Genomic DNA, 15,222 nt, shown 5'->3' with positions numbered 1-15,222 from the left:
GTCCAGGTGACTGCAAGACAACAACACCACGCGAGACCACATTGAGAAGACAAGAATGAGTTGGATCACAGCTAGAATTGCAGAAGCCTTATATCACTCCACTTCAGTTAGTGTGCTCGACTCCCAGCGGTGACAGTCATGGGTCGACACCCTCCAATGTCCTGCGTCAGCGTCCCTGATCAAGATGCCTTGAGATGCTTTTAGTCTGAATTCACTTCAAATCCAAATGGATAAAAGCATCTGCTTATAAAAATACTAAATAGTAGTAAATGGTCATTCATTGACTCAGGCTTTTAGGGTTAACCACCGTGACCACCAATTGGCTCAATTATGGCTTTGTGCCATCTTCTTAATCTTCTAAGTCTTCTAACTTAACCCATCCTAACCTCAACTGACCCGTACTGGCAGATGTAGCCAGTAAGCTAAGACGTTCGTTCGACCGGCTTGACAAAAGGACAAAAAACGATATACATGTAAAAAAAGAAGTATAATGGTAGAATTTCCATACCTTTCCCCTTAATAACACGGGTAAGAAGGTTTAATGTTCAGAAGGTGGTGGAGGAAGTGTCATTGAAAACAGTGGATGGCCGCCCAGCTCTTTGTTGCCGAGGACATTCATCACCAGAAACCAGTGACCCGGAACGTCAACCCATTAAAAACGTCAATAATGACTAAAACTTTTTAGCAAACAATCAACGCTTTGCTGTTTTTGCCCCTACTTTTTCTACATTTATCCCATGAGAGACATATCAATGACCCATCCAAAAAGGAAAGAAAAACAAATTCCTTAAAAGAAAGTTTGAACAACTTCAGACACAGTTTCGCCCATCTAATTACGTCTTGTCTTGACTGGGAAGGAGGAGGAGGGGTTGCTGGGAGAGAGGAGGAGTGGGTGGGTGGGAGAGAGAGAGAGGGAGGGTGGGAGGGTTGTGACCAAAGCATTGTGTAGCTCTCTCTGAAGGCATTGATAATTAGTGCTTTGTTGGTTCTTGTTGCTTGATCAAGACGGAAGGCTAATACAGGAAAGTCTCTCTCCCTCTCTCTGTCTCTGTGTCTCTCTACCACTCTATTGAGGAGGGGAGGGTTAGGGTAGGGCGGGGCTGGGCTGGGGGGGTTTGGGAGGGGGTCAATCCAGGGGCTCGAGGCAGGGGGTCCCCCTCAGCTTTTTCCTGGAAGCGGCCTGGACACTTTGGAGTGCGAGAGGCTTCAACAATCCGGCGCCACATTTACAAAGCTTTCACCTGCTGGACAAAGGGCCCGTCTGAGCTACGACCTCCCAATCCACGCCATTCAGCCCCCCAACCCCCGATCTCTCCCCCCCTCCCCCCCGTTTAAAGGGACCTCCGTCGTCTTTAATGCAAATGACACCGCACACCGTGCGCTAATGGGGGGGGGGGGCGTTTCAACCGCGCAGTACGGCACCGCTCCTTTCTGATTTGTGCATCAAATGAAAATACAGAAAATAATAATTTCACTCTTACGAAACATTCCAGAACAGCTGGAGAGAGAGAGAGAGAGAGAGAGAGAGAGAGAGAGAGAGAGAGAGAGAGAGAGAGACAGAGAGAGAGAGAGACAGAGAGAGAGACCGAGAAAGGGACAGTGAGAGCCAGTGAGAGACAGAGAGAGAGACAGACAGAGAGACAGAGAGAGAGAGAGAAAGAGAGAGAGAGAGAGAGAGAGAGGGGGGAGAGTGAGAGACAGCGAGAGATGGAGAGAGAGACAGAGCGCGAGAGCGACTGAGAAAGAGACAGACAGACAGAGACCCAGAGGTTGCAGGGCCACTGTGGTAATCCCAGGCTGTTTGTCTGCTCGCTCTCCCAGAGACAGAGACAGACTGACTCAGCACTCTCCCCCTTACCACACACACACACACACACCCCAAACACACCCACACACACCCACACCCACCCACACACACACAAGTCCATTTTGAAGCCTCTTGTTTATGCTTTACTAATCAAAGAAGTCCCCCCCCCCCCCCCCCCCCTGAATCCCCACACACACACCCAACTAGCCTATTCTCTCACGCACAACCACACACACACACACACACACACCAAGCTGTAACTGCTCACTGCAGAGGGGCCCCATGAGACAGGTCACGGGGGGGGGAGGGGAGAGAAAAGAGGGAGAGAGAGGAAACAACAGAGCTACGGAAACAGTCCCGGGCGACCCCATTGGCTGTTGGAGTTGCTGAGGTCCTGTTACACTCCCCGGAACTCCACCCCCTTTTTAGCTCTTCCAACTCAGGAAACCATCCCATTTACAATGGGGGGGGGGGGGGGGTTGTCCTGCTAGACCCTGACCCGTTTCGATTGGTGCTCCAGGACTCGAAGATGATTCCTATTGGAGCAGTGTGCCCGCAGTCGGAACCACAACACAACACTAGCCACATTCTCACCAACAACCCCGACTCTGCTACGGCAAATACCGAAACTCCCTGACTCCCCCCCCCCCAACCAAACTATAATAATAATATCAGTAACACAGAGAAAAGATAAAAGTTACAAAACAAAAAAGGCTGGAGTTGAACAATGGTGGAGCGGGGGAAGCACAAGGCTGGCTGTGTGTGCGACTATCACCAGAGCAGAGATAAAACACCAGGTGCCTCAGCCTCTCCCCCACAGAGCCTCCCTATGTGTTCGCAGTCGTCGTGGATCGCTGGGTGACCGGTCGACGAGGAGTGGTAAATGAGTGACCAACGGCCGGTGATTCATCAGCCAGTTTTAAAGACTAAAACATAATCCATTCACCGTCTTCAAAAGTCTACCGCCACATTACTGCGCTACACCAACCTCAAACATGGCCCCGCAACCATGGCAACGGCCACGGTAGTTTCCCTGAAAAGTGACCGGTTTCCCGAGAAAGTCAGAACCTGGCACGTTTTTTCCCCGTACATAACATAAAACGGTCAGCGGCGGGTTTAAGGGTAAGTCTAGTGATTACCCAGGCAGATCCTTAAAAAATAGCCTTAGTTTCACTAATCAGATTATTACATGGAGAGAGAAAGCCGGTTAAAGAACAGCTAGCTTACTACTAGCTAATGACTTGGCGCCTAGCCGTGCTAGGTTCCCTCAGCCTTTTTCTTCCCCTGGCCACGAGCAAGAGTAGTTGTGATGAACCAACTGCTACCGTTTACAAGATTTTAATCTGAAGATTAAAAAAAAAAGCCCAACCCATTGATGAATCCTGTTCCTAGATATAATTGGGATAAAAGATGGTTTTGTAAAAAAAACAAAAAACAGCACTCAAATCTTCTTCTTCTTTGGCAGTGAAACAAAGAGAGGCCTCTGTCAGCAGCAGGATAGCCCATCAACTCATACGGCTATGAGGTTGCCGAAGTCCCACACAGACACATCAACCGATTATTCCTGCCTTAAAGTGTGTGTGTGAACGGAGCAAGTTCCTACATGACCCCTGGGCACAGCCCCGCCCTACGCTCTCTGTGTTTGTGTTTACATGTCCTGCTGATAAAAAGCACAAAACCTCCGCAGGATAGCCAGACCTACCACCCACGGCCCTCTACCCTACCCTACCCCACCCCACCCTCACACCCCCATCTAATCACCCCTAGGGAAAGACAGACAGACCAAACTGGTTCCAGCTTGTTGTGGTTTCTTGGTTATGGTAACATATCTGTATGTTATTTCGCTTTGGCCATTAGGGCTGGGCTGAGTCAAAGGGTGGGCCATGACAAAAATATATGGTTAACTGAAAAGTTTTTCAAATATAGCCAAGACCAGTATTTTTGTACGGCAGCACAATAGTGACAGTCAAAAAACAAATGGGAATGTGTGGCTTTGTGGGAATTAGGAATGAAGACTCAATTTGACCCAAAACCCAAACTCTCCATTTGATTTCTCTGTTAAAACGTTAATGATCACAAATACAAATTCTCGCCTGGTCATAGTTATAGGGGAACTTTTTAAACAAAAGCGACTTGACAGAAATTATCAAAAGCACAACACACACTTTGAATGGGTCAAAAAAAACAAAAACGTTTTCTTAAGAGGGGAGGAGGGGACTAAAAGCAGCTTGGTGAGGGAGTTGTCGTTCCTGGGTGACAAGATAGATTGCGATCCCCCCTGACTGAGCTGGAGGCACGGAGCCTGCAGCTTGCCTTGCAGAATTCTCCCCCAAGCTGTCATTACTGTGGCTTGTGAGGGGACTCGATCCACCAGCCACTCCACGTCTCTCTGAGTGATGGCCCAATTATCAAGGTGCTGTTTATTGTGGCAGTGTTATTTATAACGCCACATGTGCAAAGGGGTCATGGGGGTGGAGTCTTCACATAGAGGCTAGGCCTGATGTCACTAGGGTTACTGAAACTGATGTGGCAAGGCGAGGTTCTTCTTGAGAGACAGACAGACAGACAGACAGACGGCTTATCTGAGTTAATTAGTTCTGCCTGAGCTGCGGGTTCCAGGCGCTGATTTCATGAGAATTCAGGAGTTATGTGCGAGTGGCGGCAGTAAAGCACAAATAATGTTGAATCTGAGTTGGTCTGAAATGTGGAGTGTGTATCTTAGACTCTACACATGATAAATTGAAGCCAGCTGATGCTGTTGTTGTTGTTGCTGCCGAGAGACGTAAACACGAGAGCCTCGGGTCATGGAACCACAATGACTTTCCCGCCACGAGAAGGCTTTTGTTTTTCTAAGGATGAAAGCAATGTCCATGCCTGTGTGGTGTAAAACGGCGCATTGAGCACCACTTCCAAGAGGTCCTGGTCGTACAGAACTAACAAAAGGAACCAGCTCAAAGCTGGTTGGTTGTTAAACTCAGACTGAGCGCAACATTCCCCAGACCATTATAAATACAGGGGTCAAATGTTGTGTGTGAGAGGGACAGAAACGCTGTTTTGCAGAGAGAGAGAGAGAAAGAGAGAGAGAGAGCGAGAGAGAGAGCGAGAGAGACAGACAGACGGACAGACATTGCGTCAGAGAGAAAGGTTCCCCGGCCAGGGACCACGATAAAAGTGGGCGGAGTTTCCAGGAGGAAGAACAGATCTCGTCACAGCTCCGAAGTAACGATGACGATGATTGGGAAGATGACAATGATGATGAGGCCTCCGCCCTGCCCTATCGGGGTTTTCCGGTTGGGCGGCTGCACCTCTGTGACCCCGGCTGTGGATTTAGGACCTAGCCTTTGAACTGGTGCTCATTCTCGCCTTCTCTTTCCCCTTCTCTCTCCCTCTCATTGGCCCTTATCTTCATCATTACCAAGCAGGCCAGTGATTCAGCCGTGATTCAGCCGTTCAAGACAGTTTATTTACGGTTGTTCAGTTGCTCAACACACACCCCCATGCACGCACACACTAGTTAAACAAATGCAGAACTCAACAGGCTGACCAAGTGGTTTAAAACAACAGCTATAAAAGAGTTGTGTTTGAGCCCAACAGCCATTTGGCCCAACAACGTGCCCCTGAGCTAAGTGTTAGGGTCGGGTCAATGCAAGGTGAAACTTTATGTTAGGTGGATCCCAACCAATCTATCTGTCCACCTCAGATAATACATTACTTTATGGTGGATGAATATTAGGGTGAGCTGTCTATATAGCAATCAAGGTGTCCTAGTGCTAAAATAAAGCGTGTTCACAAATGCCACGCCCCCAGAATACAATGTTTACTTTCTTTTTTTAGATATCGATTATAGATAGATTAGATTAGAAATATGTCTATACAGGAGACAACGAAACAAAGCAATGTGTCATCTCCGTTATCTGACTGCAGTTAGCCTGGCTTGTGTGTGTAGCAACTGTGGGGTGGCGGTGAGTGGGGGGCCGATGAGGACCAGATAGAGGCCCTCTGTGAAGATGCCCTCAGTGACAGTGGAGCTATTGAAGTCTGGAGAAGGTGTCACACCAGGGCTTCGGTAAACACCAGCTTTCTCACACTCCCATTTGTGTACTGAGCTGAACAGGAAGGGGCCTATGTGTGTGTGTGTGTGTGTGTCTGTATGTGTGTGTGTGTGTGTGTGTGTGTGTGTGTGTGTGGTCAATAAACCAGAAGTTTGACAAACACAAAGTTTCTCCAAATGAGTGGTGGTGGTGGTGGTGGTGGTGGTGGTGGTGGTGGGGGGCTGCAGTACCATTTGTGAGGTCCCTCAATTCGAAACAGCTTCAGATAAAAACCTAGTTAGCATATTTAGCAACTCTAATTTCCGATGTGTGGTTCGAAGCTTAATTGCCAGACTAGATGAGGACTCGAATACACTGTAATTACAAAGTGATGGTGGTTTCGTTATAACGTAGCTACAGGACTGAATTGTTGTGCAGTTTATTGGCGGGTTGGGGAAACAAAGTTTGAATCGGGTTGAAATGGAACACACAATGCAAGATTAAGTTAATGGACTTCAGATACAAAGACAATGGCATTGTAGTTTATAGAGCTTTATTCTCCCACAAGCTCTGCATCCATTGGATTTAGGCTACTGCTATCCTATGGATGCAGAAATAGGCTACGCTAGTAAACAGTGTGACTAGTGCTTTGGAGTATACACTTACACCACTTCCTGAACATCTGTTGAATGAGGAGGACAAAGTCCTCCCCCCCCCCTCCCACCCTGAAGGAAAAGATTAGTGTCGACCAAGACTATCTGGGACCACAGCAAAGCACAGCAACTATTGGAGAACAAGCTAGATTAGCCTAGCACAAACTAGCAAAGCACAAAGAACATCAGCCGCCCATGCGCAAAGTTGCATGGCGTAAACTACATTAGCCTTGCACAAACTAGCCTTGCCTAGCAAAAGTTTTGCCCGGTCTAGTAAAAACTAGCATAGTTTGGCAAAGACTAGCAAAGCGCAAACCAATAAGACTAAATCAACCTATCAACAGTGACAGCCAAACAGATATCAACACATTAAATATCAATATATTTCTAAATATATTCTTTTACTGTGAATATTGACGCAATAAGAAGAAAATAAGTCTTTCATATTTCAGTTACGACATATTATAACCACTTTCAACATAACCAACACTGTAAACAAATAATACGGCAAGAGAAAATAGTGTAGCATTTGTTGTCGCAAAAAGACTACCAGCAACAACAACAGACTCATCCCCAAAGAGGAGTTAAAAGCAAACCCCCATTTAGAGAGCACAATGGGTTGTCTAATGAAGCAGTGCTACCTGGCCCCCGAGGTCACATGGAGCCTTCTCACCCCTCTAGAAGCCTGCTCTCTGCTTGGGACCGACTTCCCACAGAGACAAGCTTCATTCAAAGCTCCATTTAATAAGCCCCCGGAAACACTGATTACCCCCCCCCCCCTCGCCCCTCCTGCTCCACTGGTGTGTCTAAATTAGAAACCACCATTAGTGTATGACCCAGCTCTAGAGAGCCCTTCCCCCAACCCTCTAGTTCTCAGTCCCAGGCAGGGGTGACCCACGTCCTCCTATCTCTTCACCCCCCCCACCCCCAGATACAGGGACCAGAGTTACGGGAAGACAAGCAGCAGGGATAGCCCAGCACCCAGACTATGTTGACCTTCTCCCAAACTTCTCCCTGCTTTTTTTCCCTCCCAACTCTTTCTTCTTCTTCTACTTCTACTTCTTCTCCTTTTCCTTGTTTTATGAAACTGGCTGAGGGTAACCTGAGAGCCTGAGGCGGAACATTACCCCCCCCCCCCCCCCCTTTCTTCATTCAGGAGAAGAAAATAGACGATTCCCCCTAAGCTCAGGATCCAAAGATCATGACACAGCCACAGCATCAAAAACACCCAAAAACCACTCCAGTTCCTGCTAGAGTTCCCCCGCGTCTGTCTCGAAACACACCAGCCGCTGAAGTACGCCATGAACACATCTAAACACCCCGAGCCCCCCTTTCCCACCCCCACCACTACCACCATCTTAAAACTCCCATGGCAGCCATTTGTCTATTTTTGGAGGGCTCACATGAGTCTCAACAGACCTGCAGTGTGAATAAAGATCACTGTTTCTGTGCCGGGACAAAGGCAGGGCTCCCCCCAAGCCCCCCCCCCCCAACCCAGCCCAGCCCACTTCCCCAGCCTCTACTCTAGTCATCTCCACATGGCTGCCATTTAAAGTCCAGCAACACAAAGGGAGGGCCACGGTGCCGTCATGGCCCCTATTCAGCCCCGTCCCCAGAACGGAACCTCGCGCTCGGGCCACGTCAGCTCCGCAGCGCCACTCTGACTCACCCCTATATTCACCCCCTCACCCCACCATTCAACCCCCCCTCCCCCAGTCCCCCACCACCACCCTCCATTCACCACCTCAACAACCCCACCCCTCCTCCACCCCTTTATCCCCTCGCTGCCAAAAATCAGGGCTCATGACTCATATTCAACCAAACAACCGTGAGAGAGAGAGACATAGAGGGAGAGACCGATATAGAGAGGGAAGACAGACAGAGACAGAAAGATAGAAAGAGACATAAGCTGAGAAAGACAGAGAGAATCCAAAAGAGGAAGCGAGAGAAAGGAGCGGGAAAGTGAGATTCACAGAAAAACGACGGACTAACAGTGAGAAAGTGACAGAGAGAGAAACAGGGGCAATCAACAGTGAGAAAGAGAGATCAGCTTCTGCTTTTCCATCTTACAGCCTCCTCTCCTCGGCTCCTCCGAGGGTGAACGATCGGTACGAAGCCTGACAGCGGCGGCGGTCACCTGAGTGAAATGTGAGCTACTTCTTCTCCTGACCACCCCCACCCCCACAGTGTGTGTGGGGCGGGCGAGGGTGGTTGTAGAGGGGTGGTCAATACACCACCAGCCCTCCCTCCCCAGTCCAACCTTTGTACCATCTCAAGAAGACCTCCCTTAATAACACACCAGATGTTCCCCAGATGTGGGACCTGCAAACATCTGGTTTGCAAAGCCTTGCCTTTATTTGAGCCAATTTCTTTATAAGTTATATTCTTTTGGGGGGGTTGCCAAGAACCCATTGTCTATAAAGGCTCATATTTGGGCTGACAACTGACATTTTCTATCTTGCCCAAGGATAAATATTGTCTTTAGGAGTTCTTCAGATCCATCTCTATCTCTCAATGTTTGGGTGTACGTTGATCTTATTTTGAGGACACAGAGAACTGTTGACCTCCAGGCAACACAGGAATATTATTTAAAGATGGTAATAAATTAGCATAACAAATGTTGAACTGTCAATAAACATAAAAACAAAGCAACATCCCGCTTCACATGCTGGCACTAGTCTGTGACAAAAAATTCTGTACATGAAAATACGACCTTCATTTGCAACTACAGTCTCCGGAAAAAACGCAAAGTTGTACTTTTGGCTGTTGGTGGTGGTGGAGGTGGACAGACAGACTACTTCGGAGATGAGTTTAGCAGAGCAGTGAGTTCGGCGGCGGCTGGGACTGCTACAGTGCTCCTTTGTTTGGACTGAAATCTGAGCTCTAGAGAAGGAGCAGCGAGGAGCAGCAAGCTCAGTGCTCCTCTCCTTCTCCACGCCACCAAATTTAATAACCCACCGTTTCACAACGGAAACTTTCCCTTCTGAGTCTCGCCAACCTCGACCAGTATGTTTTAAACGATTGGAAAAGTGTATATGTTAAAGGGATGTTTCAAAATAAAAGCGTTTTTGTATTTTCTTTCAAAGTAAAAGCGCTTAAAGTGTTATTTTTTTTCATCATTTTTGTTTCTTATTTGATTAAAGATGCTTTTTAGCAAACTCACTTGAGGAAGTATCTCTGTCCCGAGGCGGTCTTGGCCATCTCCCATCCCGGGGGCAGGGGCACGTCATCGGGGATCTCGTACGAGGACTGGCGGTGGTGCTGTGGAGAGGTACCTGGGGGGCCCAGGACAGACAGGGCCCCCGGAGTTACGGCCCCCAGCTGCAGGGAGGCCGGGGACGAGTGGGCCCGGACGTGGTGTGGAGTCAGGGCCCCTGCGGTGCCTCCGTCGGTGCTGGCCTGGGGTTAGGGTGGGTGGGTGGGAGGTGGGCGGGGGTGAGCAGATTAGAGATAGGATAAATAGTTTGCTTGAGATTCTCGTCTACAGGGAGGGTTAAGCACGTTAACTGGGCAGTACGACCTTTTGTTGTGCTTTGAGTCACTTTAAATGTTGTCTCCGTGGTTTAATTGCAGAGTAGCTATTGAGAGCTTTGTTTACTGTTCTGAAAATTCCGATCTGGGATGAATAAAGTTTATTCTATGCTATTGATTTTTTTTATATGCTTATATAAATATATAAATCGTTTTTTTTTATATTTCATACAATTTGTATACAGATATATTCGATATTTATATATATTTTATACATTTTTAATACTTACATATATTAGATGGGATTAATTTTACGCAAAAGAAACACTGATGAATTGAAGTGAGTACAGGGGCCCCCACTCCCAAAAGTCTGGGCCGCGGTGAAGAGCGCATGCGCAATTCGACCAAACTTTACAAGGATCACAGACGAAAAAGAGGAGAGAAGGAGGGGTGGGGGTAAATAGGACGAATAATGCTGGCATCCTATGATGTCGCATAAACGATTGTTTTCAGTATAAAAAAAACAAAAACATCGTTCGGGAGTCGCACTCGATAAACTCACTTGAACTTACAAAAAACGTCCACAAAAGTTGTAAACAAATGGGCTTTTAATGGATCACTGTTTTGTAATTATGTTATTTGCATAACATCAAGCTCACACACGTAACGAAACCCAAAAGTTTGACAATTAGGCCTACTCACAAACTTTTAATTAATTTTGAAAACGGATATTTGTCAGTTAAATTCTACAGGCTACTTTTCTCGCGCTTATAAAGTGAAGTGTGTCAAGGCCTAGGCTTAAACCAGAGGTTTTAACAACCAGAGAGGTTTTATCCTACCAATTGCACTTGAATGCATTTGCACCTCTAGTTGACTTGTTGGTTATAGTTAATAACTAAATTAAGATGTGTGGGCCCATGTTATTTCAAAGAGAGGGAGAAAGGGGGACAGACGGGGTGGTCTTACTTGTCTAGAGTGGGACTTGGGTTCAGGCGGTTTGAAGAAGGAGTCTGGTAGTTTCCTCATCCTCATGGGGACAGAGGGGGGTAGGATCGTGTTTTTCGGGTTCATCACGGCGTTGAAGAGCGCCTCCAGGTCGGTCTCGGAGTCCCCCCGGACGTGGACGATCTGGTGGCCGGCGGGCGGGTTGTGCTGACCCTGGTCCATCATTCGGGCGAGAATGGGGTAAAAGTTGTGGAGAAAAACTTCAAACCAATCCAAACTTTACCAGAATAGGGAAAAGGGAAAAGCTTAGGAGCGATCGGTCGGCTAAAAGTTATTCCATGTCATCTTTAAAAAAACCGGAAAAGGCTGGTTTCTTTTCGTTTTTTTCTTAGTTTGATCAAACTATTTGCTAGTCAAAGTGTTCAGCGACAGAATACGCTTTCCTGTTGTTTTTCGAGCGCATAATTAAAAACGCCACAAAGCGCATAACCGCTCCTAACTCATACCTTCATACACTTGGAAAAAATACATATAAAATGCCAAATAAAATAATCCCAGCAGTTGTTTGATTCCAACTTTAGACTGTTATTGACTGTGTCTAAATAAGATACATGATAAGCGAACGCAAATCACTGCCACTCACTAATCGCAAAGTTTTGTTTGAGTCTAAACTTTGGGCAGGACGTCAAAGTTTATGAGTCACCGCTGTAGGGGCGTGGCTTAGAGGCTTTAAAGGTACAGTCTTCCCGGACGTCCCATAATGGCCAAATGGACTCAGGGACCCAATTAATTCATTGTCTACTTATTAATATCACCCAGTCATACTAAGGCTTTTTCCGGGCTAAAATAGCTTATTGTTACTTATGTATGTTGCCAATGGGTCGCTAATGTTGATCTTAATCATCATCCTTATCATCATGTAATAACAATCAAACTCCAGAAATATACAATTTCCCTTTATGTCAGTGTCATGTAACAAGGTGTTTTTTATTGTATTTATTTGTAACTTTTTTTGTACATGCATTTTCTCTATAAACGATGTTCATCACGAAAAACGTTCTTTAATACGAATGCACCTAACTACTAACGTTAAGGCTACTACAACAACCGTGACCCAGTTTTATATGGCACCAGTTTTATATTTATTTATTACATTTTAATTTATTTTTTAATTAATCTTATTTAATTTGTTTATGGAAGTCTTAAACCACAACCACATAAAATGTTTCACATGTGCTTCTTGTAATTCAATTTTGTACAGTGTTGATGAAAAGTAGATCCATGCAGTTCCCACAATTGTTATGCAAATGAGGCCCCTCGTTCCATTCAAAAATCATTTTGTCAAGATCTACTTTCAGCGGATATAGGGCTCTGTTTCAGCTCTTTTCCCATATATTGTGCGAATGAATGATCATCGATCTCCAATGAGACCCCGCCGACTGTAAAGCCACGACGACAGATCTAACACTTGCAGTTCAACTTTGTTCTGTCAATCACACACACACACACACACACACACACACACACACACACACACACACACACACACACACACACACACACACACACACACACACCACACACGCGCAAACATTGGCTATATTTTTTTTCTTCAACGTTATTTATAGGTTATGCAAGCACAAAGATGCATACAAATAAGTAGTAACCCAAAGCAACGCTAAAATATAGGTAGGCCTATCACATGCTATTGAATAGTGTGGTCATCAAACTTATATGTATGTTATTCATGAGCAATGCCTTTTATAACATCATGCCAGCATTGAGAAGTAAACAACGCCATGGGCCCAAAGTTTTTAATCCGCATTCACTTCCGTTGGAAACCGAAAAAAGGGCCAAACATTGCATGCACCCATGCAGCAAATAAATGCCCATTGTCCCTTGGAAAGTAGTCATTTTCAGATCATTGTAATGCACTCGGACGCATTAAATAGATGTGCAACAGCAGCGCCCCCAGACCAGACCACCCACCCTGCAGGCGAGAGAGGGGGAATCCCGGGCATGGGACAACGGCGTCGTCTTTCCAACGGTTGAAAAAAACATACACACACGCAAACACACACACACACACACACACACACACACACACACACACACACACACAAACACACACACACACACACACACACACACACACACACACACACACACACACACACTTGTTGAATCGACTTTTCCTCGCTGTGTTTCATTGCACGCCGAATAACTAAGATTGGCCGATTTAACGAAACACAAAACATGATGTGGCTGCGCTGTGTTGATCATATTTAATCTGACACCAAACTAAACATGAACGGACAGATCAGTTCTAGATGGTGGTCGGAGTTGTGATCGCCCCCTGCAGTCTGATACAGTCGTTAAACAAAATTAAAGGGGAAAACATTTGATGTTTTCAAAAATACCTATGCAATTAATTCAAATATATTTATCATTTTTATGATCAACTATCGCCTAATTAAATCAACTATTTAATCAAGCAATCTATCTGTATATTGAATGATTTATCTATCTATCCATGTAATCCTCTAAGGGATCTCAACTGCATTTGCACTCTTGCCACTGTGCTCCTGCTAATTTGACATGGTGATGCAATTGAAATATTTATAAAGCCTTCAGGGATGTCAGCTAAAAGAGAGAACCTGAGAAATCAGTGGACCTTTGATGGATCTTCTGAATACTCTCATTGGCTTGTGTTATCTAGTAATGGAGAATACGGTGCAATGTAGAACGCACTATGTTGAAATGTTCAATGTCTAATGTAACTATTATACCAATGAATGCCAATATTTCTACTTACTGTGTTCTCTGCTACTCTTGATTTGCGGAGAATCCTCCTTCTACAGGATTGTCTTGTAGCTATGCTCAAATTTGTATTGTACACTTTGATTGTGCTCAGCCTCTGTTGTAGGTCACTTTGGATGAAAGAGTCTGCTTATTGATTTATTTTAAATGCATGTCCGCTCTCCAAGGTAACTCTATTGGAGCCTTCTGATCCCGGCTAGATGTCCTGTATGGTTATGATCTGTAAGTTCGACAGAACTAATGCAAGAAACACAATAAGCCGAAAGTGGTACATCATAAAAATTATCATCATATGTTTACTGTCAAATCTATAGTGTTTTATAAAAGTACATGGTCGTTCCATGTCTCAACTGCTCTTGGGATCAAAGAACCGTAAGTGGGGTTTAAGTGAGACATTCAGGTCTGGTTGAAGTGAATGACTTTAAGCCATGACTTTAAATGTTGTGCAAGTGGCCGCTGATACTACATGCAGACAGGAGTGCACGGGCGTCTTACAGCATCCCTAAAATATGCACAGGCTACACACCCCCAACCCAAACCTACCTGGCCTACCCTACCCCCGCTGCAGCTTGTCATCCCCCCCCGCCCCCCCACACACACAACCGCCCATCCCTCAAAACCTGTAGTTACACAGAAATGTCATGTTGTACTTCTGACAGTGTAAAGAGATCCTCCTCCTTCTCCTCTACCTCCACCTCATAAGTCATCCACCACCTCCTCCTTCAACTCTTACCTCACCTTCATCACCACCTCCTCCTCCTCCAGCTCCTCCTGGGACAGGTCCTGGCAGGCGGTCGGCAGGGCAGACCCAGGCACGCCAGGGGGAGGGTGGGTCGCAGTGACTCTCCTCCCTAATTCCCCCCCCTCATCCTCCTGGGTCCCAGCCCCTCCCAGGTAAAGCCCGGTGGAGGAGCGCATTTAACAGGAGCTTCACATGAGCCCTGCTTTCTATTCTTGGGAAACACAGGTCAAACACACACACGCACATATATACTCACGCGCTAACACATACACACACACACACACACACAACTGTGCATAAACACAGATGAACACACAAACATTTATATAAACGCACATACATATACGCTCACCCATGCATGCACACATCATTTCTCACATACATATACACACACCCACGCATTAACACACACAACTGTACACAACCACCCACACATACAAACACACACTCCCTCTTTATTTTCTGTATTCCTTCCTCTTGTGCAGGAGGACCAGAAAGAGAATCAAGTAAATCAGGTTACTGCTTCTTGATCTGGTTCCGTAGAAGAATAAACAAAACTATTTTACTATTCTTTTGATTACATTTTGTTCAAGACTTGGACTCAAAACTTTTTGTGCCACAGCTTTTTAGGAAAAGTATGGTTGCACACTGCCTATTCTTAACCTTGGCCATGGCTTTGTAGTGTTTTTATAGATCTTTTTTGCATTGCATCGATTCTCTTTTAAACCGGGTTAAAATGTGATTCCCGCCTGT

General features: G+C 45.9%; 1 protein-coding gene across 2 annotated transcripts in view; it reads right to left on the bottom strand.

Annotated features, from left to right (window-relative positions):
• yap1 (Yes1 associated transcriptional regulator) overlaps positions 1 to 14,582 on the bottom strand; it is a 26,108-nt gene extending 11,526 nt beyond the window's left edge. The window contains exons 1-4 of one of the 2 annotated variants that reach the window (XM_079732993.1): positions 14,466 to 14,582; positions 10,929 to 11,120; positions 9,655 to 9,890; positions 1 to 10 (exon numbers count right to left, since the gene is read on the bottom strand). The exon at positions 1 to 10 is cut by the window's left edge and continues 109 nt beyond it. In XM_079732993.1, coding sequence (XP_079589119.1) covers positions 1 to 10; positions 9,655 to 9,890; positions 10,929 to 11,120; positions 14,466 to 14,471 — 444 coding nt within the window. In that variant the 5' untranslated portion in view covers positions 14,472 to 14,582. Of the gene's footprint in view, positions 11 to 9,654; positions 9,891 to 10,928; positions 11,561 to 14,465 lie in introns of those variants that run through there. The other variant, XM_079732992.1, reaches the window with a different exon arrangement.
• Positions 14,583 to 15,222: the final 640 nt, after the last annotated feature.

The sequence above is a fragment of the Pollachius pollachius genome (genome assembly GCF_949987615.1).
Source record: "Pollachius pollachius genome assembly, chromosome: 3".
Taxonomy (NCBI): domain Eukaryota; kingdom Metazoa; phylum Chordata; class Actinopteri; order Gadiformes; family Gadidae; genus Pollachius; species Pollachius pollachius.
The sequence above is the reverse complement of the archived record's forward strand: the minus strand, read 5'-3'. Positions and strand labels throughout refer to the sequence as shown.